The 26706-nt window shown below is 44.7% G+C and overlaps 2 protein-coding genes across 6 annotated transcripts in view; both read right to left on the bottom strand.

Moving 5' to 3' along the window:
• The window catches only part of wdr35 (WD repeat domain 35), a 39331-nt gene extending 24253 nt beyond the window's left edge, over nucleotides 1-15078 (bottom strand). For all 3 annotated transcript variants that reach the window (XM_041847247.2, XM_041847248.2, XM_041847249.2), the window contains exons 1-10: nucleotides 14744-15078; nucleotides 14225-14342; nucleotides 13504-13575; nucleotides 13268-13360; nucleotides 12689-12817; nucleotides 12335-12468; nucleotides 11983-12148; nucleotides 8714-8859; nucleotides 8399-8524; nucleotides 374-559 (exon numbers count right to left, since the gene is read on the bottom strand). In XM_041847247.2, coding sequence (XP_041703181.1) covers nucleotides 374-559; nucleotides 8399-8524; nucleotides 8714-8859; nucleotides 11983-12148; nucleotides 12335-12468; nucleotides 12689-12817; nucleotides 13268-13360; nucleotides 13504-13575; nucleotides 14225-14342; nucleotides 14744-14767 — 1194 coding nt within the window. In that variant the 5' untranslated portion in view covers nucleotides 14768-15078. The remainder of the gene's footprint in view (nucleotides 1-373; nucleotides 560-8398; nucleotides 8525-8713; nucleotides 8860-11982; nucleotides 12149-12334; nucleotides 12469-12688; nucleotides 12818-13267; nucleotides 13361-13503; nucleotides 13576-14224; nucleotides 14343-14743) is intronic.
• Nucleotides 15079-15908: 830 nt separating this feature from the next.
• LOC121539048 (matrilin-3-like) lies at nucleotides 15909-26459 on the bottom strand. Of its 3 annotated transcripts, none has more exons than XM_041847257.1 (6): nucleotides 26015-26459; nucleotides 22114-22683; nucleotides 21007-21126; nucleotides 20522-20569; nucleotides 16655-16768; nucleotides 15909-16456 (listed from the first exon to the last, which is right to left on the bottom strand). In XM_041847257.1, exons 1-6 carry the CDS (start codon nucleotides 26268-26270, stop codon nucleotides 16410-16412), a joined length of 1155 nt encoding a protein of 384 aa, XP_041703191.1. In that variant the 5' UTR covers nucleotides 26271-26459; the 3' UTR covers nucleotides 15909-16409. The 3 variants fall into 3 exon arrangements, with proteins under 3 accessions (XP_041703191.1, XP_041703192.1, XP_041703193.1); XM_041847258.1 differs by having other exon boundaries at nucleotides 20522-20566; XM_041847259.1 differs by lacking the exon at nucleotides 20522-20569 and having other exon boundaries at nucleotides 15910-16456.
• Between the last annotated feature and the right edge of the window lie 247 nt (nucleotides 26460-26706).

Below are 26706 nucleotides of genomic sequence, written 5' to 3'. Positions count from 1 at the left end.
CCTGTGTATGTATCAGTGTGTACCTGTGTATGTACCAGTGTGTACCTGTGTATGTACCAGTGTGTACCTGTGTATGTACCAGTGTGTACCTGTGTATGTATCAGTGTGTGTGTACCTGTGGGTGTGTGTGTGTACCAGTACCTGTGTGTGTGCCAGTGTGTGTACCTGTGAGTGTTTGTACCAGTGTGTGTACCAGACAGTGTGTGTACTAGTGTGTGTACCTGTGGGTGTGTACCAGTACCAGTGTGTGTATCAGTGTGTGTACCTGTGTGTGGGTACCTGTGAGTGTGTGTGTGTGTACCAGTGTGTGTACCTGTGTGTGGGTACCTGTGAGTGTGTGTGTGTGTACCTGTGTGTGTGCCAGAGTGTGTACCTGTGGGTGTGTGTCATCTGCCTTGGTGGCAAGGATGCAGAAGTCTCCCGACGTGGTGATGGACATGAGGCTCTTGACGTACTTGACAAACTTCTCGTTGTTCTTGGTGTCCCAGAACACCACACAGTACTCCAGCCGGTCAGGCTTCGTGTAGGCATACACCACTGTGTTGGAGCAGTAGCCCCACTGTTAAGGGAGAGAGACAGAGACAGAGACAGAGACAGATGGAGAGAGAAAATCAGTGGTGTGTTTTCATGGATGCCAATGGAAGCCAGGCTTCCCCGAATATTTGATCAATAAAAAAATATAAAACAATTTATCTTTCGTCTCTCTGTGTTTTCATAATTTTCCTTCATTCGTTGAATCTACAGTATCTCAGGAGAGAAATCATCCAAGAGAGGGAAACAGCGCCCCTCTGTCTAAGTATACAGCGCATTAGGAAAGTATTCAGACACCTTGACATTTTCCACATTTTGTTACGTTACGGCCTTATTCTAAAATTGATTAAATAAATAAAAATCCTCATCAATCTACACATAATACCCCATAATGACAAAGCGAAAAGTTTTTTTGGGTGCAAATTTATTACAAATAAAAAACACAAATACCTTATTTACATAAGTATTCAGACCCTTTGCTATGAGACTCGAAATTGAGCTCAGGTGCATCCTGTTTCCATTGATCATCCTTGAGATGTTTCTACAACTTGATTGGAGTCCACCTGTGGTAAATTCAATTGATTGGACAGGAATTGTCCGTAGAGCTCAGAGACAGGATTGGGTCGAGGCACAGATCTGGGGAAGGGTACCAAAACATTTCTGTATTCGGCGGTGCCGGGTGTAGCACGAAGCTAGCTAGCTAACTCACCTCCTGGATTAGCTGGCGAGTAGCTATTAGCAACGGTAGCAACTAAAAACAATATCCTTTTAGCCAGCTACATTCGTCCGCAGCGACGCCGTTTTTCAAACAAAGTCAACACAGCAGCCATTGCTAGCTAGCCAACACTACCAGCTGGCTGTACTGTAGTAGCTAAATACAATATCTTTGTGCTAGCTAGCCAACGTTTAATCATTGCTGCGTTATGAAAGAACTAGACACGGACACAAATTATCTGTTTAGTGTGTTCACACACTATTGGTAGTTTGTTGTAACCAAGTATTGGTGCTAAACTGTGTGTTATTGGATGCTAGCATGCTAGTTAGCTATGGCGTCATAGTTAGCTAGCTGAATAAAGTAAGTCGAGTCTATTCATTGAAACATTGAACCGCTGTAGTTTACAACAATTCTAATTTCTAAAGTGGAAGTTGGGAGAGTTTTATTCGGGTGGTTCAGTGAAACAATTATAGTTTCTGAGGTGGAAGTTGGGAGAGTTATATTTTTTTTGGTGAGGGAGGCCCTGCTCTCTCCTTTCCCAGATGTTTAGTTCATTTCATTCCGATCTCCTCTGCATTATTGTAGCCATCTGCTACAGCCTGTCAACTATGCCTCTGCCTATCCCTGTTCTCTCCTCTCCGCACAGGCTACACAAACGCCTCACACCGCGTGGCTGCTGCCTCTCTAACCTGGTGGTCCCTGCACGCACCACACACCTGGAGTTCCAGGTCTCAGGCAGCCTCTGGAACTGGCGTTCTGCCGCCAACAAGGCTGACTTCATCCCAGCCTATGCTACCCTCCAGTCCCTCGACTTCCTGGCGCTGACGGAAACATGGATTACCACTGAAAACACTGCTACTCCTACTGCTCTCTCCTCGTCTGACCATGTGTTCTCGCATACCCCGAGAGCATCTGGTCAGAGGGGTGGTGGCACAGGAATCCTCATCTCTCCCAAGTAGTCATTCTCAATTTTTCCCCTAACCCATCTGTCTATCTCCTCATTTGAATTCCACGCTGTCACAGTCACTAGCCCATTTAAGCTTAATATCCTTGTCATCTATCGCCCTCCAGGTTCCCTTGGAGAGTTCATCAATGAGCTTGACGCCTTGATACGTTCCTTTCCTGAGGATGGCTCACCCTTCACAGTTTTGGGGGATTTCAACCTCCCTACGTCTACATTTGACTCATTTCTCTCTGCCTCCTTCTTTCCACTCCTCTCCTCTTTTGACCTCACCCTCTCACCGTCCCCCCCTACTCACAAGGCAGGCAATACGCTTGACTTCATCTTTACTAGATGTTGCTCTTCTACTAATCTCACTGCAACTCCCCTCCATGTCTCCGACCACTACTTTGTATCCATTTCTCTCTTGCTCTCCTCCAACACTACTCACTCTGCCCCTACACAGATGGTAACGCGCCACCGCAACCTTCGCTCTCTCTCTCCCACTACTCTCTCCTCTTCCATCCTATCATCTTTTCCCTCTGCTCAATCCTTCTCCCTCCAATCTCCTGATTCTGCCTCCTCAACCCTCCTCTCCTCCCTTTCTGCATCCTTTGACTCCCTGTGTCCCCTATCCTCCCGGCCGGCTCGGTCCTCCCCTCCAGCTCCGTGGCTTGATGACCCATTGCGAGCTCACAGAACAGAGCTCCGGGCAGCTGAGCGGAAATGGAAGAAAACTAAACTCCCTGCCGACCTGGCATCTTTTCACTCCCTCCTCTCTACTTTTTCTTCATCTGTTTCTGCTGCTATGGCCACTTTCTACCACTCTAAATTCCAAGCATCTGCCTCTAACCCTAGGAAGCTCTTTGCCACATTCTCCTCACTGCTGAATCCTCCCCCCACCCCCCCCTCCTCCCTCTCTGTGGATGACTTCGTCAACCACTTTGAAAAGAAGGTTGACGACATCCGATCCTCGTTTGTTAAGTCTAATGACACTGCTGGTCCTGCTCACACTGCCCTACCCTATGCTTTGACTTCTTTCTCCCCTCTCTCTCCAGATAAAATCTTGCGACTAGTGACTGCAGGCCGCCCAACAACCTGCCCGCTTGACCCCATCCCCTCCTCTCTTCTCCAGACCATCTCCGGTGACCTTCTCCCCTACCTCACCTCGCTGATCAACTCATCCTTGACCGCTGGCTATGTCCCTTCCGTCTTCAAGAGAGCGAGAGTTGCACCCCTTCTCAAAAAACCAACACTTGATCCCACTGATGTCAACAACTACAGACCAGTATCCCTTCTTTCTTTTCTTTCCAAAACTATTGAGCGTGCTGTCTTTAGCCAACTCTCTTGCTATCTCTCTCAGAATGACCTTCTTGATCCAAACCAGTCAGGTTTCAGGACTGGTCATTCAACTGAGACTGCTCTTCTCTGTGTCACGGAGGCTCTCCGCACTGCTAAAGCTAATTATCTCTCCTCTGCTCTTGTCCTTCTAGACCTGTCTGCTGCCTTTGATACTGTGAACCATCAGATCCTCCTCTCCACCCTCTCCGAGCTGGGCATCTCCGGCGCGGCTCACTCCTGGATTGCGTCCTACCTGACCGGTCGCTCCTACCAAGTGACGTGGCGAGAAGCTGTCTCCGCACCACGTGCTCTCACCACTGGTGTCCCCCAGGGCTCAGTTCTAGGCCCTCTCCTTTTCTCCCTATACACCAAGTCACTTGGCTCTGTCATATCCTCACATGGCCTCTCCTATCATTGCTACGCTGACGATACACAACTAATCTTCTCCTTTCCCCCTTCTGATAACCAGGTGGCGAATCGCATCTCTGCATGTCTGGCCGACATATCAGTATGGATGACGGATCACCACCTCAAGCTGAACCCTGGCAAGACGGAGCTGCTCTTCCTCCCGGGGAAGGACTGCCCGTTCCATGATCTCGCCATCACGGTTGACAACTCCGTTGTGTCCTCCTCCCAGAGTGCGAAGAGCCTTGGCGTGACCCTGGACAACACCCTGTCGTTCTCCGCCAATATCAAGGCGGTGACCCGATCCTGCAGGTTCATGCTCTACAACATTCGGAGAGTACGACCCTGCCTTACACAGGAAGCGGCACAGGTCCTAATCCAGGCACTTGTCATCTCCCGTCTGGATTACTGCAACTCGCTGTTGGCTGGGCTCCCTGCCTGTGCCATTAAACCCCTACAACTCATCCAGAATGCCGCAGTCCGTCTGGTGTTCAACCTTCCCAAGTTCTCTCACGTCACCCCCCTCCTCCGCACACTCCACTGGCTTCCAGTTGAAGCTCGCATCCGTTACAAGACCATGGTGCTTGCCTATGGAGCAGTGAGGGGAACGGCACCTCTGTACCTTCAGGCTCTGATCAGTCCCTACACCCAAACGAGGGCATTGCGTTCATCCACCTCTGGCCTGCTGGCTCCCCTTCCTCTGCGGAAGCATAGTTCCCGCTCAGCCCAGTCAAAACTGTTCGCTGCTCTGGCACCCCAATGGTGGAACAAGCTCCCTCACGACGCCAGGACAGCGGAGTCACTCACCACCTTCCGGAGACATTTGAAACCCCACCTCTTTAAGGAATACCTGGGATAGGATAAAGGGAGGTGACCAAGAACCCGATGGTCATTCTGACAGAGCTCCAGAGTTCCTCTATTGAGACGGGAGAACCTTCCAGAAGGACAACCATCTCTGCGGCACTCCACCAATCAGGCCTTTATGGTAAAGTGACCAGACAGAAGCCACTCCTTAGTAAAAGGCACATGACAGTACGCTTGGAGTTTGCCAAAAGGCATCTAAAGGACTCTCAGACCATGAGAAACAAGATTCTCTGGTCTGATGAAACCAAGATTGAACTCTTTGGCCTGAATGCCAAGCATCACGTCTGGAGTAAACCTCGCACCATACCTACGGTGAAGCATGGTGGAAGCAGCATCATGCAGTGGGGATGTTTTTCAGCGGCAGGGACTGGGAGACTAGTCAGGATCAAGGGAAAGATGAACAGAGCAAAGTTCAGAGAGGTCCTTGATGAAAACCTGCTCTAGAGCGCTAAGGACCTCAGACTGGGGCGAAGGTTCACTTTCCAACAGGACAACGATTCTAAGCACACAGCCAAGACAATGCAGGAGTGGCTTTGGGACAAGTCTCTGAATGTCCTTGAGTGGCCCAGCCAGAGCCCAGACTTGAACCCGATTGAACATCTCTGGAGAGACCTGAAAATAGCTGTGCAGCGACGCTTCCCATCCAACCTGACAGAGCTTGAGAGGATCTGCAGAGAAGAATGGGAGAAACTCCCCAAATACAGGTGTGCCAAGCTTGTAGCGTCATACCCAACAAGACTGGAGGCTGTAATCGCTGCCAAAGGTGCTTCAACAAAGTACTGAGTAAAGGGTCTGAATATTACGTAAATGTGATATTTATGTTTTTTTATTTGTAATAGATTTGCAAAAATGTCTAAAAACCTGATTTTGCTTTGTCATTATGGGGTATTGTGTGTAGATTGATGAGGGGAAAAAAACAATTCAATCAATTTTAGAATAAGGCTGTAACGTAACAAAATGTAGGGAAAAAGTCAAGGGGTCTGAATACTTTCCGAATGCACTGTATGTAGCCTATGTTTCTGATGCTGTCTGGACAAAAAGAGTATGACATGTTGCCGTCGTCGCATTTGATTGATTAATGCCAGCAAGCATTTGACCTCCCTTGATAATAAAAATAATACAAAAAAATTGCCAATTAGCTCAACTGTGGGTAGTCCTGGTGCGGCAAAACGCCCCCCGAGGGGAGGCCAGTTTGGATTTGGATTCACACCAACCAAATCACATCAAAAGCAAAAACGTAATTGTCAGAAAAACTAGCCTGTTTCTGGTCTGCTTGTGTTGTTGTCCTGCAGTAGCTAGCTAGCTAAATCGGCCCTTTCCTAAGCCATGGCTGGAGATGGGGATTTTGACTTAATTCTCCGTACAGGCCAATGATTATAAAGGCGATTCTGATCTAACCATACATTTATATGTTGTGCCACCGGCCTGAGACGATTGAAATTCAATATGTAGCCTAGTAGACTCACGTTAACAAGCTAGCTAACTTAGCTGGTTCATTGTTGCCCATGCGAGAAAGTTAGGCTAGCAAGCATTTTAGCCAGGCAGCCTATCAACAACAAATAAAAGCATGTTACTACCATATGCCAGAGTCATAGACCGTTTGACAAGATGAAAGAGAGGATGGCATTGGCGTTCAACTAGTCTACAAGTAGGGTTTCGACATGTTTTTTTTTGCTATTTTGCCGTCTATGCTATTGGCTAGAGAGCAATCACCACATTTTACATTTTAGTCATTTAGCAGACGCTCTTATCCAGAGCGACTTACAGTTAGTGAGTGCATACATGTTTCATACCACAGGTGTTAACCCCATGTTAGCGGGCAAATGGACATCGTCAAATCAAAACCCAACCTTCATTTATCTGTTGTGATGCACGGATGTTCCAAACTCCGTTTTAGACGACTGACTTTATGACCAAAATTATCCTATTTACACTTTGTAGTACATTTTGTAGTTAACTAGATTAACTGTTTCTGACTCATATAGACGCCACATAGGCCATTTTGAAAGGGATTAGTTGCTTTTTAAAGGCAGTCACTCTATAATGATGTTTAAGTGTTTGAAGTGGAAATGACTAGAGGTAATGCTCCTGTTTTCGCTGACTTGCGGTAACTCTCCGTGGTTCTAAATCAGTAGCTGTTTAGTAAACTGTCGGAAACATCAACTTGCTCGACCATGCTGTAGGTCATGTAACTGTTTGTTACATTGCTATATTTGCTTTGTGGACTTCACCGGACAGATGTTGCTCTCCGGTTTTGTGAATGAAACAAACATGTGGTTGAATTTATTATGCCACTGTGTGATCAGCCTTATTGTATATCACGGTAGATTATTAATGTGGTCCTCTGTAGCTCAGCTGGTAGAGCACGGCGCTTGTAACGCCAAGGTAGTGGGTTCGATCCCCGGGACCACCCATACACAAATAAAAAATGTATGCACGCATGACTGTAAGTCACTTTGGATAAAAGCGTCTGCTAAATGGCATATTATTATTATTATATTATTATTATTATTAACGAATGGGTTATAGAGCAAACAAAGCAATTATCACAACATAGGTTGTGATATGGCTTCCCCAGTGATTTTACCCATGCACCGCTACTGGACAGAATGAGAGCATTTAATAAAATACTACTGTAGGTACAGTAAGTACTGCTACACCAGAGTTGTGATGTGTCATCTCTGCTAGTGTTCATTTTGTCAGTTTCCTTAACTCAGGGGTCTCCCCAACAGGTCGATCGCGAGCTATCAGCAGCTCGTAGACCACCTATGAGTAGCTCCCCAAACAATTCTGAAAGTACGTGCAATTATCACTCGTTCTATCGCAAACTGTCATAAACAAATCTCACTAGTATCAGACACCACAAGCTCCCCCAGCTACTGTCTAATCATCGCAACATTGACATTATCCCACCCCTGGTTGGCCACTATTGGCTTAAAAAGCCAAACCTAACACAATATCTGCCAATTGATTTCCAGCAATATTTCCCCTTTCTGTCTGTGTGGTGTGGGCGTTTGTCTATCACTCCGTGTGTAGACTGTCGTGTTTGGCTAGAGTTGTTCCTGTAAATGCCCACCGGATTGATGCAAATAATCATGATATGATTCTGCCAGGGAGGCCTAGGCTACTTTGTAGTTAACATTTAATTGAGAAGGTTTTCAGGAAAGCCTTTGCATCTACCGGAATAAATTATAGATAGCGGTATCAGAAATGGCTACGAGCGCACCGCGAACACATTCCCATGGCATGATGTTGATTCTTCAGTTGATATCAAATCCAAATCACCGATGCATTCTGTTCATGTATTATGAGAAACTACAAATAAATGTTCTAATAAGTTCAATAAAATGTATTAATATTGTTGAATTCTGTTTTAATGTCTGGATTCCGTGATTCCGTCGTCATTCTCCGCACTGGGGATTTTATAGGGTCCTTAATGGCTTACCTATCGCACTAAAATCCTTTCATTTCATATTAACCTCCATTTACAAACGGCTTGTGTTAACAGTTTTAAAACACAGAGAATTGAACCAAACTACAAGCATAAGAAACCCTGTTACCACTTCAAGCGGAGCCGATTATTCCCCAGATTATTGTTTTACCTTGTAATCAGGCCTTATGTTGGCAAAGTAAATGTAGGAGTCCACAGCCAGTCCGATCCTCAGTCCTCCCCCTTCCCAAGCAACCTCTGTCATCTGCTTGCCAGGCACCTTCAAAGTTCGCAAATGCTATGGAAAAGGGAGTCAAAATTGCTTTGGTCAAATGCCATATAGCCTAATGACAATATTGTGTACTCTGTAGGGGCCGAATCCCAACTGGAGATCTACTGTATATGCTACTGTATATCCACATTGACAGGGAACATCTGAAAGCTATGCTACGAGAGGTTGGAGTCTGGGATGTCCTGGCTCTCTCACCTCTCCGAATGGTGTGTAGAACTGCACCACATTGACCTCCTTCTCCATAGCCATGGCCCTCAGGGAGCCTGCCACAGCCAGCACGCTGCCACACTGGTTCCACTGGATACTGGCCACGTTCATCAGTGTGTCTATGAACACTGGGCCTGGAGAGGGACAGGAGAAAAAGGGGAATTATCGGTGGAACAAGGACCTTCATTGTCATTATCACGATATTACTCCAAACTTACTCAAATGTAACTAACTTAGCCAGGGATTTCCACCCAGCAGGCAAAACTGATTGCAATGATGTTCAAATGAAAACATGCAAATAGCTCTTATACAGTTTAGACCTTGGGATTCTGGCATTATTTTGGCAATAAGTCATTACAGCAGACATTTAACAGTCAAGGATTGTTCCATCTCCACAAAGCTCCCCATTCTCCAGCCCCATTCCCCCCCTCCCCATCGTCGTCGGTGATCAGGCCTACCACCGTTGTGTCATCAGCGAACTTAATGATGGTGTTGGAGTAGTACATATTCGCTTATACATGCGGTCAAGGGTGAACAGGGAGTACAGGAGGGGCCTAAGCACACACCCCTAAGGGGCCCCCGTGTTCAGGATCAGCGTGGCAGATGTGTTGTTGCCTACTCTTACCACCTGGGGGCGGCCCATCAGGAAGTCCAGGATCCAGTTGCAGAGGGAGGTGTTTAGTCCCAGGGTCCTTAGCTTAGTGATGAGCTTGGAGGGCACTATGGTGTTGAACGCTGAGCTGTAGTCAATGAACAGCATTCTGACATAGGTGTCCCTCTTGTCCAGGTGGGAAAAGGCAGTGTGGAGTGCAATAGAGATAGCGTCATCTGTGGATCTGGTGTTGCTGTGAGCCATGACCAGCCTTTCAAAGCATTTCATGGCTACAGATGCGAGTACTACGGGGCGATTTAGACAGGTTACCTTGGCGTTCTTGGGCACAGGGACTATGGTGGTCTGCTTGAAACATGTAGGTATTACAGACTGGGTCAGGGAGAGGTTGAAAATGTCAGTGAAGACACTTGCCAGCTGGTCAGCACATGCTCAGAGTACGCGTCCTGGTAATCCGTCTGGCCCTGCGGCTTTGTGAATGTTAACCTGTTTAAAGGTCTTGCTCACATTGGCTACGGAGTGCGAGATGACACAGTTGTCCAGAACAACTGGTGCTCTCATGCATGGTTCAGTGTTGCTTGCCCGAAGTGAGCATAGAAGGTATTTAGCTCGTCTGGTAGGCTCACGTCACTGGGCAGCTCGCGGCAGTGTTTCACTTTGTAATCCATGATAGTTTGCAAGCCCTGCCACATCTGACGAGCGTCAGAGCCAGTGTAGTAGGATTCGATTGTTTTCCTGTATTGACACTTTTTGTGTTTGATGGCTTGTCGGAGGTCGCAGCGAGATTTCTTATAAGCGTCCGGATTAGTGTCCCGCTCCTTGATAGCGGCAGCTCTAGCCTTTTGGTTGTAAGCAGGAATCAGGAGGATAGAGTAATGGTCAGATTTGCCAAAGCAGGGCATAACATTTAATTTTTAGTTCCACCAGCCACTGTGGCAGGTAGACAAAATCTACCAGCCACAGTAGAGAAGTGGTCCGATGAAGCGGATGCTAAGCTACAGGACTGTTTCGCTAGCACAGACTGGAATATGTTCCGGGATTCATCCGATGGCATTGAGGAGTTTACCAGTTTATCAGTCACCAGCAAAAATACATTTTTTTTAATGCAAAAATTACACCAACAAACCACAAAGAAACGGATGAGCATGCTTTGTAATGTTTCTAAAACAATACATGTATTACTAGTCAGATGTAACTAATGTGGTATATTGAATAATTAAATTTTTCGTGACCTGTCTCAAAATATCACAGATGAGACAAACATTTTCACCTGCCCCTTTAATAGGAACGGGAGGTTACCGTGGTAGCGCGTTTCGAGTAATGTTTGTGCCGGTGAGATTGAGTCTGACTAGTAGAAGCGTTGTCTTCTCTTCCCTAGCAGTTTAAACTTAAACATAGAAAAACAACCTAACTTATGAACAAAACAATGTAAATAGCCAAGAAACACAAGGACAGTCTCATTTCAGTACTTTTCGTTTTAAGTAAATTAGACCAACTTTTATGCCTGTGCGCAGCGCTTCTAAAAATGAATCTTTCACTCAGCTCTTCACGTGCGCACAGCCCCCAGCCAGGCAGTGTTGCAACGCGAGGTGGAATAGGCTATATAGGATTCATAGTTCTTCGATTTTGTGTGATTATTTATCAGTTATGAAACAAAACGGTGGAAATACTTTGAAAACAGCTACTGCAGCATTTATTTTACTATAATCATACTTTACTATTTTTATTCGAAAATGCGAGTGAAATGCTCGCACTGTGGAGCCCTGACCACCCGACAACGTGGCTGGTAAAATAGACATCTTACCCGCCAATGCCAAAATCTACCCGCATTTGGCAGGTGTTAATTTTAGGCCCTGTGCCAAAGGGAGGGCGGGGGAGAGCTTTGTATGCGTTTCTGTATGTGGAGTAAAGGTGGTCTAGAGTTTTGTCGCCTCTGGTTGCACAGGTGAAATGCTGGTAAAAAATGGGAGAAAACGGATTTCATTTTTCCTTCATTAAAATCACCGGCCACTAGGAGCGCCGCCTCTGGATGAGCGTTTTCCTGTTTGCTTATGGACCTATACAGCTCGTTGAGTGCGGTCTCAGTGCCAGCATCGGTCTGTGGTGGTAAATAGACAGCTACGCAAAATATAGATGAATACTCTCTTGGTAAGTAGTGTGGTCTGTAGCTGATCATTAGGTATTCTAACTAATGGCGAGCAAAACCTCAAGACTTCCTTAACATTAGAGACCGCGCACCAGCTGTTGTTAACAAAGAGACACACCCCTCCCCCCTAACCTTACCCGACAATGCCGTTCGGTCTTGACGATGCATAGAAAAACCAGCTAGATGTATATTATCCATGTCATTGTTCAGCCATGACTGGGAGAGACATAGGATATGACAGTTCTTCAGATCCCGTAGATAGGATAGTCTCGAACGGAGCTCGTCCAGTTTGTTCTCTAGTGACTGTACGTTCGCCAAAAAGAACGGAGGGTAGGGGCAGTTCATTTGCACGCCAACGTAGTTTCATGTAGTACAAATCGAGATCAGTGATCGCTGTTCTGATGTCCAGAAGCTGTTTTTGGTCTTAGGAAATGATAAAAAAACAGCTATCCAATGCAGCGCCATTTCAACTGTTCCGCCCCCGAACCCCAATTCACTCACTTTCATCGTTCTCGTAGCGCATGACCTGACACCGTCCGTTATCAAAGCAGATGGCCAGGCAGGGGCAGTCTTGCTCCACGTAGCCCTCTGACCCTGCGTACCAGTGGATCCCTGCGATACTGATGGCTCCAGTCACGTTATGCAGACAGCTGACCGTCATCTTCATCTGCAACATAATGATCATTTCTAAGTCTCCTAGAACTAAGTTATCCACTCTTCAGAAGTGGGGATGCATTAAACACCCTAAAACAATTGAAACGTGCACCTTTAATAAGTGTACAAAAAGTGCTATCCATCATTACTTTTGGGGTGCTGCTATCTTTTCCCCTTTTTGAAAGGCTACCAGACTTACAATGAAGTTTCCCTGATTGTCGTAGATGTGGATTTCCCCATTGGCCATCCCAAAAAGGAGGATCTTGCTATCTGGCGACCAGGCCACGTGAGCGAGCTGAATTCCCTTGAGCTCTTTCCCCCAGATTCGGTTACCTAAAAAGACAGAACACATCCATTATAAAACAACCATGTGCCATATTCGTCATGATGCTTTTGTCATTACCATTATACTATACAACGGGTGTGAGAAATCAATAGCAATGCAATGACAACTTGTTCTGACTGTTAAATCTGAAATAACCTGATGAACCCAGTGCATGAATTAGAAAAATATTTCTGTCCAGACAGACGTGTTAAAGAGAGGAGCACTTACCATCTACAGATCCAACAATGACTGCCCCGTCCTCGTAAACAATACAAATCTTCTGGCCGTCTGCATTCCAACTCATGCTCCTCACCACGGACTTGTTCCTGTTGTTAATCATCTCCTCGTACCAGCAGCCTATTCACACACCATATCATTATGATCATCACCTGGTACCAGCAGCCTATTCACACACCATATCATTATGATCATCACCTGGTACCAGCAGCCTATTCACACACCATATCATTATGTCATACATCAAATAGTAAACAGAAATTGACAACACTGAGATGGCTTCAACATGGCTGAAGTGTTTCTCTGACTTGACTTGAAATATCCTTCAGTGTAATAGACCTACAGTCTTTCTGCCATTAGAAGGGGAAAACGTCACCCCGAACATCCTATCTGAGACTCACTTCTGGGCCATAATAATCAGTTAGACATCACAATGATCTTGAAACCGAAAATATAGGCTGTAAGACAAAATGATATAGAATTGGCCACATGGGTCCTGATGGATCTTGCGTTTTACCAACCCCCGCCATACATTATTCTCAGTGCATGTCACTATACAGTGTAGCCTACCTTTGTAGAGCATCCACACAATAATGAGGCCATTCTGGTCACTGGTGGTGAGCTTCTGGTACTGCTCGTTCCACGTAACAACCTGGACTGCACCTGTGGCATACCAAACAACAAACAGAGTTCAGAGGTCACACTGAAGAGTTCAGAGGTCCCACTGGCTCCCAGAAATCGTTTTTTTTTTGTTTTTTTTATCAGCAGACTGCTTGCCACATGTTCCATAATGTCACCTTACTTACCACTGTGGCCTTCAAGTGTCTGATTCATTGACAAATTGCTGGGTGCTGCAAGTCCTTTGAGTTTGGCATCGTCTGTTGAAAGTTCACGGCCCCAAAGAGAACAAGAGGTCATGTTTTGTGTGTTTTTACAATTACAGTGACAACACTATCGTTTAGGCTACTTACGTATCTAGCACACTACTACAGTAATCGCTGACACTAAGTCATTATTCTTTATGTGTGTCTTCTTCTCTGGATACAAAAGCTGCACATTTTGCATTGAAACGCTCAAGCCTAAACCAAGCCTATATCTAGCCGATAGTGAGTTAAATACGCCTGTCAACGTCACAAGCTGCTTGAATCATACGATAGCTCTAAAGTAGCCTAATACAGAGAAGCCCAAGCAAATTGGTTCCTGACACCATTGCGCTGTACTTCCACCTAAGACTTACCCCGCACCAGTGTTTTATGTTAATGTAAGCGCTAGTGTGTAATTGCGTTTCCATCAGGAGTGTGACACTAAAGACTTGGGCCAATTAGAGTGCATTTGGCCAGTAAGCGAAAGGCACCTAACCCTAATTAGGTGTAAGTCGCTCTGGATAAGAGCGTCTGCTAAATAACTAAAATGAATCTGAATCAAATGTGTTTGGAAACATTGCATAACTTAGGTCAGATGGTACTCTCAGCAAATCTCGACTAAGAAAATGTTATAGAGGTACATTGTGTTGGAAACCCAGTTCACCTGTCTGTGTCTCCAACTTTAGGACTTTGAGAAGACCCTCATCCCCTCCACATGCTATAAAGCCTTGGTCTTTGTTCCAAGACACACACTTCAGCCGTATGTTGTTGGGGATGGCAATCTGGGAGGGGAAGAGGATTGTGCATTTAGATCAAATGGATTATAACTGGTTGTTACTGTTGTAGGCAAAAGGGACACTGATTGTATCGCTTATGCCAACAGGCTCTGAAAAATGTGCCTGCTATCCCAGGAAGTAACATGCACAGTATGACTAACGTTAGTTTGCAGGTCTCATAACTAGCTAGCTAGCAGTAAATGGATGGCTCAAACATGCAAGAGACTTTGTGCATGATGGAGATGAATACAATATTAGCCTAATCATAATGGCATGACAATCATAATTATTATGATGATGATGATGCTCTCGTCTTGATAGGCAACAACAAGTGAGAGACGTATGGAAGCTTCACGCGTATCAACAAAAATATCTGATAGTTAAATGTCACCGAAATGGATGCTTACCTTCTTACTGAGATAAATAAACATCGTTGCTGGTAAGTGACCCAACACACGTTCACTAGAATTTGCTTGCTAAAGCTAACATTAGCTAGCTAGCGACGTTAGAGAGCTAGCAGCTTGCTACTGCTAGCTAGCTTATGGAAGTAGCTAGCTGGAGATTCAGTCACCGTTGTGAAACAGTTTACAAACGAACTATTGTAGAATATAGCTAGCAAACTCCGCGCAAGATACATTCATAGGTTGGTATTTATTTAATCTAATAACCATGGTTTTCCTTCATAAACTAAATTCACAAGGCAGATTTTTTTTGCAGCACTTCGACGTCGCTTTCATCGGTATCCCTGGTAACCACACACCGGAAAGCTCTTTCTCGAGGCTTCTGCTCTCAACATTGTGGTAATTGTAGTCCGTAATGATATATCTCCGTGTTGTGTCGTAGTCCTTGTTGGTTGCACTCCCTTCTGCATCTCTTTAGAAACTTGGGCATAGAGTCTCTTTATTCCGAGTTTATTATCTCAATGCACTGTTCACATGTGTGTATGTAATCACTTCTGAAATGGGAAATGCCAGAGCCATGTATTAGAACATCTACAGTATGGCTCAGTCTGGGAAAACCCTGGCTACATTATGTGCCTACTTTTTATCATTCAGCTATAGTCTGTGAACATTCCTTGGTCCCGTATGGCTCAGCTGGTAGAGTATGGCGCTTGCAACACCCATACATGAAAGTGTATGCACGCATGTCTATAAGTTGCTTTGGATATAAGTGTCTGATTTTTTACATTTTAGTCATTTAGCAGACGCTCTTATCCAGAGCGACTTACAGTTCGTGAGTGCATACATTTTTTCATACTGGCCCCCCGTGGGAATCATGCAAGCGCCAGGCTCTACCAACTGAGCTACAGGGGGCTGATAAATGGCATATATGAAGTTGACAATCCCTTTTCAGTCTCTCCTTTTTTTTGGGGGGGGTTAATTATTCTAGTTACAAATTGTTCGGTAGCTGGTGGACTTGAAGACAAAGGTATATCTTGTGTTTTGTTATATTGTGCTTGACGTATATACAGTATATGCATGTAGCACTTTAGTCTTTATGACCTTTTGATATTTTACCATGTGAAACCAAAAATATTGACAGAAACAATGTTAATATGACATTTCTTCAAAATATGTATTTAATGTATACATTTGTACAAATATCCAAAATAGAACACTAGAAAATAGAACAATAGAACAGTATATATTGACAGAAATTACATTCCATGTGTCTTGTCTTTCATTTGATGGAGCCATTATTGCTTCCTCTTTATTATAGGTGATGTGGTGGAAGATGGAATGTTGTTCAACTGGAAAGGTGCCACCATGGGGAGACAAGTATTGTGCAAAAAAAGTCAACTTTGCTCTTTGTTCCTAGCTTTAAATGGAATGAAATGGGGGCATCTGTTGTGAGCAAATGGAACATTATTGGTCATGTCATTCAATGGTAAACACATTGTTTTAGACCTAAAACACATATATTGAAGGTTGTTATACAGTACAATAACTCCAAAATGGACTGTTGTTAATAATGACGGTTTGCGAAAAAGAGGAAAACTACACAGCCATTTTAGGTTGTGGTGAACTGGGTGAGCTCTGAATGGTCTCTTTGCAGCGTCCCCCTTCTTTAGAATCAACGGCTGCGTCCAAACTGGGTCACTTTCCTCGATAGGTCATCTAGTGGAAATAACAGTCAAGGAAATGATTTTGTCTTCTTCAATACATACACTGAAGTGTAATAGGGAAGTGTAAAAGTTCAAAGTAGAGCGATATCCACTCGGGCCATATGTACAACATTGCAGCTGGTGGTAGTGGCTTTGTGAAAAGCCCTGTATAAATGCCACCCTGACCCATTATAACGGTGAGGTAAAAGGATATGTTTGTTGGTCAGCTGCTGTATGGTGGTCTGCATCTTCATCTGGAAAGCAATCTGAGCCTCACACATGCAGGCATCTTCACTCAGCTCATTCCCACTCATCTCGTTCGCGTCCTCTGAAAGAGGAACTTGACATTAAAGTTACTGCAGTTACCAATAAACAACTTTATCAGTTTAGCTGTTCCTGAATTATTTTGGTCATCTAAATACGATAGGCTGATCAGTATTATGCACCAGGAGGTTGGTGGCGCCTTAATTGAGTAGGATGGGCTCGTGGTAATGGCTGGAGCGGTATAGGTGGAATGGTATCAAATACATCAAAGACATGGTTTGATGCCATTCCATTCACTCCGTTCCAGCCATTATTATGAGCCGTTCTCCCCTCAGCAGCCCCCTGTGTTACACAGTAGCTAGAAACTTAAAGTGTAACTTCTTCCACACCTAAGAATCTATTAAAACCCTTTTCCATAGTGGTTACAAGGAAACTAACTGTGTAGTTACAAATTGCACAATGCTATCAAATATTACAATTCGCTGGTACTATGAGGTATTGGAGCAACTTAATGTAAAGTGTGACAGCTAGTTTACTTCATGTAAAGTCAATACAGACAATGCATACAGTCAAGTGGCATCAAGAAGTTAGTCAAAGATCAGGTGAAGCTTTTTTAGATCATTGACGGGAAGTCAGTGGTAAGTCAATTGGGTTTTGCAAAAGGTTAACAATCACTTCAAAGCTTTAACTAAGGCAGTAGACCAGCCATTCATTCAAGCTTTAACCAAGGCAGTAGACCAGCCATTCATTCAATCTTTAACCAAGGCAGTAGACCAGCCATTCATTCAAGCACTTGTTCATCATAAAACAAACCCATCAGGTAGTGGTTAATATACTTTGATTTTTCAAGGTCTCCCGTAGATGTGAAACAAACCATAGGTGACCGCATGCAATTTTAAATACCCAGGCATCAGTCCAACAAACGCATGAGGCCAAACACAAGTCAGACGGCCAGGCCCCTTTGGGTTCCCCTAGCAGCTCATGCTGCGCCTCCCCTTGCTCATCCATTTCCTTCTTCCTTATTGTGGCAGAACTTGCTCTTTAAGGTGTGAGCTATGGAGTCCGCGGTGCTAAAGTCGGCTGAGTGAAAGTAATGCTGGCTGTGGTGCTCAGAGGCTATCTCCAGGAGCTCGCTCTCCTCCGTTTCACCCACCGCGAACGTCTCAACACCTGAGGAAAGAGAGAAGGACGACAGGACAGGACAATGTTCACCTCTTTTGACAAACTCAAAACTATATACATGGGATTGGACGTTTAAGTATTACACAGCTATGGTAGGAGGAAACGTGCATTCATATAATGAACTCGAAATATTTACTGGATGTACAACAGAAAACTGTGAGTAATTTTAGAGTTTGGAGTCATCATCTTACAACTTCAGACATGTTCAACTCAATAGAATGGTGTTACATTATACACTGTTTAAGAAAAAGGGCTCTCACCCTGCTCTTTGAGGTTCCTGGCGTGCTCCGAGATGTCGTCTTGCAACTGTCCGTCCGTCAGCACGATGGCCACCCGGGGCACTTTGGCCTGGTGCCCTCTCCCTGGGTGAAGCTCCTGTCCAGCAGATGGACCAGGGCCAGACTGGTCATGGAGCCCATGTACTGAACACCTCTCACCGCCTTCTTCAAAGCCTTGGTGGTCCGGTGCTAGTTTAAGGTGAACTCGGTCCGGACTCGGCTGGAGTACTGGATCAGGCCAACCTGTACAGTGCCAGCGTTGACTCTTCACCAGATCAAAGTTGTCCATGCGGACACTCTTATAGCCGTCAATGACCAAGACAGGTCGAGAGCTCCAGCCCTGCAGCTCAGGCTGCTCTGCAGCTCCACGGGTGTGAATGCTAAATAAGCCACGCCAACGCATCACAACAAACTCACCATGTACAGTGGGGAAAAAAAGTATTTAGTCAGCCACCAATTGTGCAAGTTCTCCCACTTAAAAAGATGAGAGAGGCCTGTAATTTTCATCATAGGTACACGTCAACTATGACAGAGAAATTGAGGAAAAAAAATCCAGAAAATCACATTGTAGGATTTTTAATGAATTTATTTGCAAATTATGGTGGAAAATAAGTATTTGGTCACCTACAAACAAGCAAGATTTCTGGCTCTCACAGACCTGTAACTTCTTCTTTAAGAGGCTCCTCTGACCTCCACTCGTTACCTGTATTAATGGCACCTGTTTGAACTTGTTATCAGTATAAAAGACACCTGTCCACAACCTCAAACAGTCACACTCCAAACTCCACTATGGCCAAGACCAAAGAGCTGTCAAAGGACACCAGAAACAAAATTGTAGACCTGCACCAGGCTGGGAAGACTGAATCTGCAATAGGTAAGCAGCTTGGTTTGAAGAAATCAACTGTGGGAGCAATTATTAGGAAATGGAAGACATACAAGACCACTGATAATCTCCCTCGATCTGGGGCTCCACACAAGATCTCACCCCGTGGGGTCAAAATGATCACAAGAACGGTGAGCAAAAATCCCAGAACCACACGGGGGGACCTAGTGAATAACCTGCAGAGAGCTGGGACCAAAGTAACAAAGCCTACCATCAGTAACACACTACGCCGCCAGGGACTCAAATCCTGCAGTGCGAGACGTGTCCCCCTGCTTAAGCCAGTACATGTCCAGGCCCATCTGAAGTTTGCTAGAGTGCATTTGGATGATCCAGAAGAGGATTGGGAGAATGTCATATGGTCAGATGAAACCAAAATATAACTTTTTGGTAAAAACTCAACTCGTCGTGTTTGGAGGACAAAGAATGCTGAGTTGCATCCAAAGAACACCATACCTACTGTGAAGCATGGGGGTGGAAACATCATGCTTTGGGGCTGTTTTTTCTGCAAAGGGACCAGGACGACTGATCCGTGTAAAGGAAAGAATGAATGGGGCCATGTATCGTGAGATTTTGAGTGAAAACCTCCTTCCATCAGCAAGGGCATTGAAGATAAAACGTGGCTGGGTCTTTCAGCATGACAATGATCCCAAACACACCGCCCGGGCAACAAAGGAGTGGCTTCGTAAGAAGCATTTCAAGGTCCTGGAGTGGCCTAGCCAGTCTCCAGATCTCAACCCCATAGAAAATCTTTGGAGGGGAGTTGAAAGTCCGTGTTGCTTAGCGACAGCCCCAAAACATCACTGCTCTAGAGGAGATCTGCATGGAGGAATGGGCCAAAATACCAGCAACAGTGTGTGAAAACCTTGTGAAGACTTACAGAAAACGTTTGACCTGTGTCATTGCCAACAAAGGGTATATAACAAAGTATTGAGAAACTTTTGTTATTGACCAAATACTTATTTTCCACCATAATTTGCAAATAAATTCATTACAAATCCTACAATGTGATTTTCTGGATTTTTTTTCCTCATTTTGTCTGTCATAGTTGACGTGTACCTATGATGAAAATTACAGGCCTCTCTCATCTTTTTAAGTGGGAGTACTTGCACAATTGGTGGCTGACTAAATACTTTTTTTCCCCACTGTATTAGCCGTATAAGGTGAAAGGGGGGGGACAGCAATGTTAGCTAGCGTAAACGCATTGGATAGTGGCATGCACAGTGCTTGACTTCGGCAGGAACACACAGGGACTGAGTTCCGGGCACCTTACATTTTCTACAGCATGAGTTCCTGCACCTCTTGTAGAATATCGGCTTAAAAATATTGCGGAGTTCCGACACCTAAATATAACAGTACCAGCACCCAGAATGAGTGTGGCACCTAGTTCAGTCCACTTCAAGCACTGGGCATGCATACCATAACTGCAGCATTTAGGATTTCTAGCCTATGAATTCTGGAATAAAGGTGCACCAACCGTTCAAACCTGGTCCATTTTGGTTTTGGTTTTGCAAAGAACTTGCTGCTAAATGTAAACACAAGACAAAATCTTTCACATTAATATTGAACCTTTGCCCCTAAATACAAGGCTTGTTTCGTTACCTTCTCCTTTCTGTATTACACAATAAATATAGTAAAAATGTCCCCTACACACAAAAACATTCCGGCAACACTTTATTTGAAGGGTACCTACATAAGGACTTCATAATACATTCATAACTCATACATAACATAACACATTCATAAGCAGTACATGAGCATTTCATAATTACTTATGTCAACAATCGTTGAAAACGTTCCTGTAACATAAAAATCAACCTGTGGTTGTTGGCATTAGAATTTATTAAATGCTTGCTTATATATGGGTTATTCATGGGTTATGAATGTGTTATGAAGTCCTTATATAGGTACCTATCGAACAAAGTGCTATCCACATTCCCGATAGAGGCTTGTGGTCCTTACGTGAGCATGTTTTCTTGTCTGCATTCAGTGTATAGCCTTCTCGACACTTGCAGGTGTACGAGTTGTTGTTGTTGACACATATGTGGTCGCAGTCGTGTCCCAGGGCACAGGCGTCCACACCTGTAAACAAACATCCTCACAGCTGATTGGTTTAGTCTGACAACATCATCACCTTGAACAGAATTAATCAGGTTTGGAATAATTCAGGTAAATTATTAATTACTTTCTAATTGGTCAATTGAGGGTTATCATACGGAATCAAATCATAAATCGCTGTTTCGCATTAAATGTTAAAATAATTATTACTATTAATCAATGTTTTTTGGGTAAAGGTGCACAACACCAGTCCTCGAGGGCCTCGTTTGCTGGTTACCATTCTTGATTTTTAAACAACAGCTAGTTTAGACCTGGGAAACCAACAGCTAGTTTAGACCTGGGAAACCAACAGCTAGTTTAGACCTGGGAAACCAACAGCTAGTTTAGAACTGGGAAACCAACAACTAGTTTAGAACTGGGGATCCAACAGCTAGTTTAGACCTGGGAAACCAACAGCTAGTTTAGACCTGGGAAACCAACAACTAGTTCAGAACTGGGAATCCAACAGCTAGTTTAGACCTGGGAAACCAACAACTAGTTCAGAACTGGGAAACCAACAGCTAGTTTAGAACTGGGAAACCAACAGCTAGTTTAGACCTGGGAAACCAACAACTAGTTCAGAACTGGGAAACCAACAGCTAGTTTAGACCTGGGAAACCAACAACTAGTTTAGACCTGGGAAACCAACAACTAGTTCAGACCTGGGAAACCAACAACTAGTTCAGAACTGGGAAACCAACAGCTAGTTTAGACCTGGGAAACCAACAACTAGTTTAGACCTGGGAAACCAACAACTAGTTCAGACCTGGGAAACCAACAACTAGTTTAGACCTGTGAAACCAGATTTGTTTCCTGGGTGATCAGTAACATTAGTTAATCAAGTAGGTGTCAAGGACTGGAAGAAACAAAAACCAGCAGGACTGAGGCCCCTAAGGAATTGTGCACTGCTATTATAGGAAGACTTGCAAACATGACCTATCCCTCAGCTAAGCAATAGCCTCCTTCTCTTACCACAAAGGGTTTCTCTGAACTTGGACGTGAGCTTCTCGATGACGCCGTAGGTCTCCACGTAGAACACGTGTTCGTCCAGTGGCAGACTGGCCATGAGACGCAGGGACTTCATGTCCGCCCTGTCCACCCCCACTGCGTAGATCTCGATGCCTGCAGCCCTCGCCGTCGCGGCAACAACCTCCACCGTGTCCTGGGGCCGCCCGTCCGTCACAATGATGGCCACCTTGGCGATGTTCTTGTTGGTTAGCCGGGCGCCCGACTCCTCTGTGAAGGTCTCCTCCATGGCTGTCTTGATGGCTAGCCCCGTCATGGTGCCAGCCGCTAAGGATTCGATGCGGGCCAGCGCTGCCTTCAGGCCCGGCTTGTCGAAGTGCGTCTTGAGCAGGAACTCAATCTTCACCGTGCTAGCGTAGTTCACAACGGCCACACGTGTGGCGTCCGCGCCAACCTCGAGGGTGTCGACCATGTCAGCCAAGAAGATTTTGACCTTTTCAAATTCTTGGGGACGCACGCTACGGGAGCTGTCGATGATGAACACCAGATCTAGGGGGCGGCTTTTGCAGTGGGTTTCTGCGAGGGAAAAGATGTGGCATAGGTTTTTACCACAGAGGGTGAAATGGTTTACTCTACACACTTTGACAGGGAACTGCTAGCCAGAGATCCTCTGTCAAATATACTAAGTGTACAAAACATTAGGAACACCTTCATAATATTGAGTTGCACCCCCTTTTGCCCTCAGAACAACCTCAATACATCGGAGCATGGACTGTACAAGGTGTTGAAAGCGTTCCACAGGGATGCTGGCCCATGTTGACTCCAATGCTTCCCACAGTTGTGTCAAGTTGGCTGGATGTCCTTTGGGTGGTGGACCATTCTTGATACACACGTGAAACTGTTGAGCGTGAAAACCCCAGCAGCGTTGCAGTTCTTGACACACTCAAACCAGTGCGCCTGGCACCAACTACCATACCCTGTTCCAAGGCACTTAAATATTTTGTCTTGCCCATTCACCCTCTCAATGGCACACATACACAATCCATGTCTCAAGGCTTTAAAATCCTTCTTTAACCTGTCTCCTCCCCTTCTGATTGAAGTGTATTTAACAAGTGACATCAATAAGGGATCATATCTTTCACCTGAATTCACCTGGTCAGTGTATGTCATGGAAAGAGCAGGTGTTCCTAATGTTTTGTACATTCAGTGTATATCAAACACATTCAGGTTTCACATTCAGGCCTGGAGTTGCTGAAGTTTTAAGCAAGTCACCTTTACATGTTTTACAAGTACATTTACTAAGTGCTACTATTCTAAAAGGATTGGATGGGAGCGTTTGTTTTTAAGCGGGCAATCGTGCACGCTTCATTACACACAGCAATGATATGCTACAAACAAAGCAGAACAAATGAAAGTCTAAAGGAGTCTGAAGTAATAAAGGAGTCTGAAGTGGATGAATACAAAACTTCTAAAATCAGGAATGGATATGAGGTAAAGCAAAGCCTAGTGAGAGGAGTTTCTGAACTTCTCTGAGGCAAATAAACATTGTAACTTAGCAACAGGGAAAGTCAGATCAATTCAACCAAACCAATTTTAAATTTTAAACAAAATAGAATGCCCACGTTTAGCCTTCTTCTCTCAAGATTCCCCTGCAGAGGACAAAATAAAAACAACCCAATAGTGACTTTTATCACAGCACCTGCTCAATCATATGACAAGATAAGAGATTTAAAAAATAATAATAACACCAACAGAAGAGGCTGGCTGTTAGCCTTAAGCATCAGTAAGAGGCTGGCTGTTAGCCTTAAGCATCAGTAAGAGGCTGGCTGTTAGCCTTAAGCATCAGTAAGAGGCTGGCTGTTAGCCTTAAGCATCAGTAGAGGCTGGCTGTTAGCCTTAAGCATCAGTAAGAGGCTGGCTGTTAGCCTTAAGCATCAGTAAGAGACTGGCTGTTAGACTTAAGCATCTGTAAGAGGCTGGCTGTTAGCCTTAAGCATCAGTAAGAGGCTGGCTGTTAGCCTTAAGCATCAGTAAGAGACTGTCTGTTAGCCTTAAGCATCAGTAAGAGGCTGGCTGTTAGCCTTAAGCATCAGTAAGAGGCTGGCTGTTAGCCTTAAGCATCAGTAAGAGTGTCCTCTGTAGCTCAGCTGGTAGAGCACGGCGCTTGTAACGCCAAGGTAGTGGGTTCGATCCCCGGGACCACCCATACACAAAAAAATGTATGCACGCATGACTGTAAGTCGCTTTGGATAAAAGCGTCTGCTAAATGGCATATTATTATTATTATTATTAAGAGGCTGGCTGTTAGCCTTAAGCATCAGTAAGAGAATGGCTGTTAGCCTTAAGCATCGGTAAGAGGCTGGCTGTTAGCCTTAAGCATCAGTAAGAGGCTGGCTGTTAGCCTTAAGCATCTGTAAGAGGCTGGCTGTTAGCCTTAAGCATCAGTAAGAGGCTGGCTGTTAGCCTTAAGCATCAGTAAGAGACTGGCTGTTAGCCTTAAGCATCTGTAAGAGGCTGGCTGTTAGCCTTAAGCATCAGTAAGAGGCTGGCTGTTAGCCTTAAGCATCAGTAAGAGACTGGCTGTTAGCATTAAGCATCAGTAAGAGGCTGGCTGTTAGCCTTAAGCATCAGTAAGAGGCTGGCTCTTAGCCTTAAGCATCAGTAAGAGGCTGGCTGTTAGCCTTAAGCATCAGTAAGAGGCTGGCTGTTAGCCTTAAGCATCAGTAAGAGGCTGGCTGTTAGACTTAAGCATCGGGAAGATGCTGGCTGTTAGCGTTAAGCATCATCGGGGGAAGATGCTGGCTGTTAGACTTAAGCATCAGTAAGAGGCTGGCTGTTAGACTTAAGCATCTGTAAGAGGCTGGCTGTTAGCCTTAAGCATCAGTAAGAGGCTGGCTGTTAGCCTTAAGCATCAGTAAGAGACTGGCTGTTAGCATTAAGCATCAGTAAGAGGCTGGCTGTTAGCCTTAAGCATCAGTAAGAGGCTGGCTCTTAGCCTTAAGCATCAGTAAGAGGCTGGCTGTTAGCCTTAAGCATCAGTAAGAGGCTGGCTGTTAGCCTTAAGCATCAGTAAGAGGCTGGCTGTTAGACTTAAGCATCGGGAAGATGCTGGCTGTTAGCGTTAAGCATCATCGGGGGAAGATGCTGGCTGTTAGACTTAAGCATCAGTAAGAGGCTGGCTGTTAGACTTAAGCATCAGTAAGAGGCTGGCTGTTCGCCTTAAGCATCAGTAAGATGCTGGCTGTTAGACTTTAGCATCAGTAAGAGGCTGGCTGTTAGACTTAAGCATCTGTAAGAGGCTGGCTGTTCGCCTTAAGCATCAGTAAGAGGCTGGCTGTTAGCAATTGAGTACAGATGAAAAAAACCTAGATGAAAAATACAATTTCTACAGTAGTAACCGACATACCAAGTTGACATACAGTATAATGTTTCTTATTTCTCACAATGTAAAGGGTTCTGAACTTTTACATATAATAGCCGGAATGTTTAATTTAGCCCAAAGGACTGAGTCACCTACACATTGACAGTCCTTCCTCTGGTGTGCTATTTGTGAAACATTTTCCTACTAATGAATTTCTAAATGTCTGTTATTGTCTGGCAAGATAACAATGTATATTTACAGTATCAAATCATCTACCTAAGTATTTATGCTGTAATGCCCGACGACTGGCCAATACACGAGATTTGATTAAATTCGGAACTTTTATGCACATCATACATGGACGTCAATGTCAAATTATTTCAAATTTAAATATACTATAATCTCAAATATAATGAAATATAAACAGCAATAATTTAGCAGTCTGCACCGACTATTCCAAATATCCATTACCGCTGTCTACGCACCATGGACAGCAAGCAAAGGCCTCTCTACAGAATAATGGACATGGCACGAAAATTAACCAACCTCCCAAATCAATAGTTCTTTGATTCTGAGAAAACTGAGCTGGTTGCTGCACATTCCCAATATGTTGCTGTCCTTGCTGAACACTCTGAAATGGTTGTTGCTGTTGGATGCTCCGCTGAAACGTTTGCGGTGGCACGTTAGGGCTGTCTGCATGATGCTGCCGAGGATGGTATCCTCCATAAAGTCGGTATGTTGCTTGGACTTCCAGGGTAAGGAAGGAAATGCAACAGACGAGTCCTCCGATTAACGATCTCATCCTGTGGCAGGCAGTTGGTTCTTTTAATAGGTCCCTATCAAGAGGCAATTCATAATACTAAACCACGAATACAATAATTTGCTCTCTGGGGCAATATTTAAGGATCACCGGCCAACACACGTGGGAGAAAGTTGTCCAATCGAAAATGAGACCTGGGAAGAAAGGATCACAAGTTCGGTGTTGGTTCGGGGCGGGTGTGTGACCCGCGGCAGCTTTACGCACACTAGGCTAGGCAAACGATGTGACGAGGTTGGAGATGCAATTTTGTTTTCCATTGTTCATGCAAAGTGCGGCACCAAGCGTCACATGCAAGCTTATTCGTGAGATCAGTTTTATTCTGAATTTGATATGCACACATTATTTTTATTAGAACAAATAAAACTAAAACACATCTAGTATAGCTACAATTGATGTATAATAATATTCGTTTTGTTTC

The sequence above is a fragment of the Coregonus clupeaformis genome, chromosome 21 (genome assembly GCF_020615455.1).
Source record: "Coregonus clupeaformis isolate EN_2021a chromosome 21, ASM2061545v1, whole genome shotgun sequence".
Taxonomy (NCBI): domain Eukaryota; kingdom Metazoa; phylum Chordata; class Actinopteri; order Salmoniformes; family Salmonidae; genus Coregonus; species Coregonus clupeaformis.
This window is presented reverse-complemented; position numbering and strand designations above follow the sequence as displayed.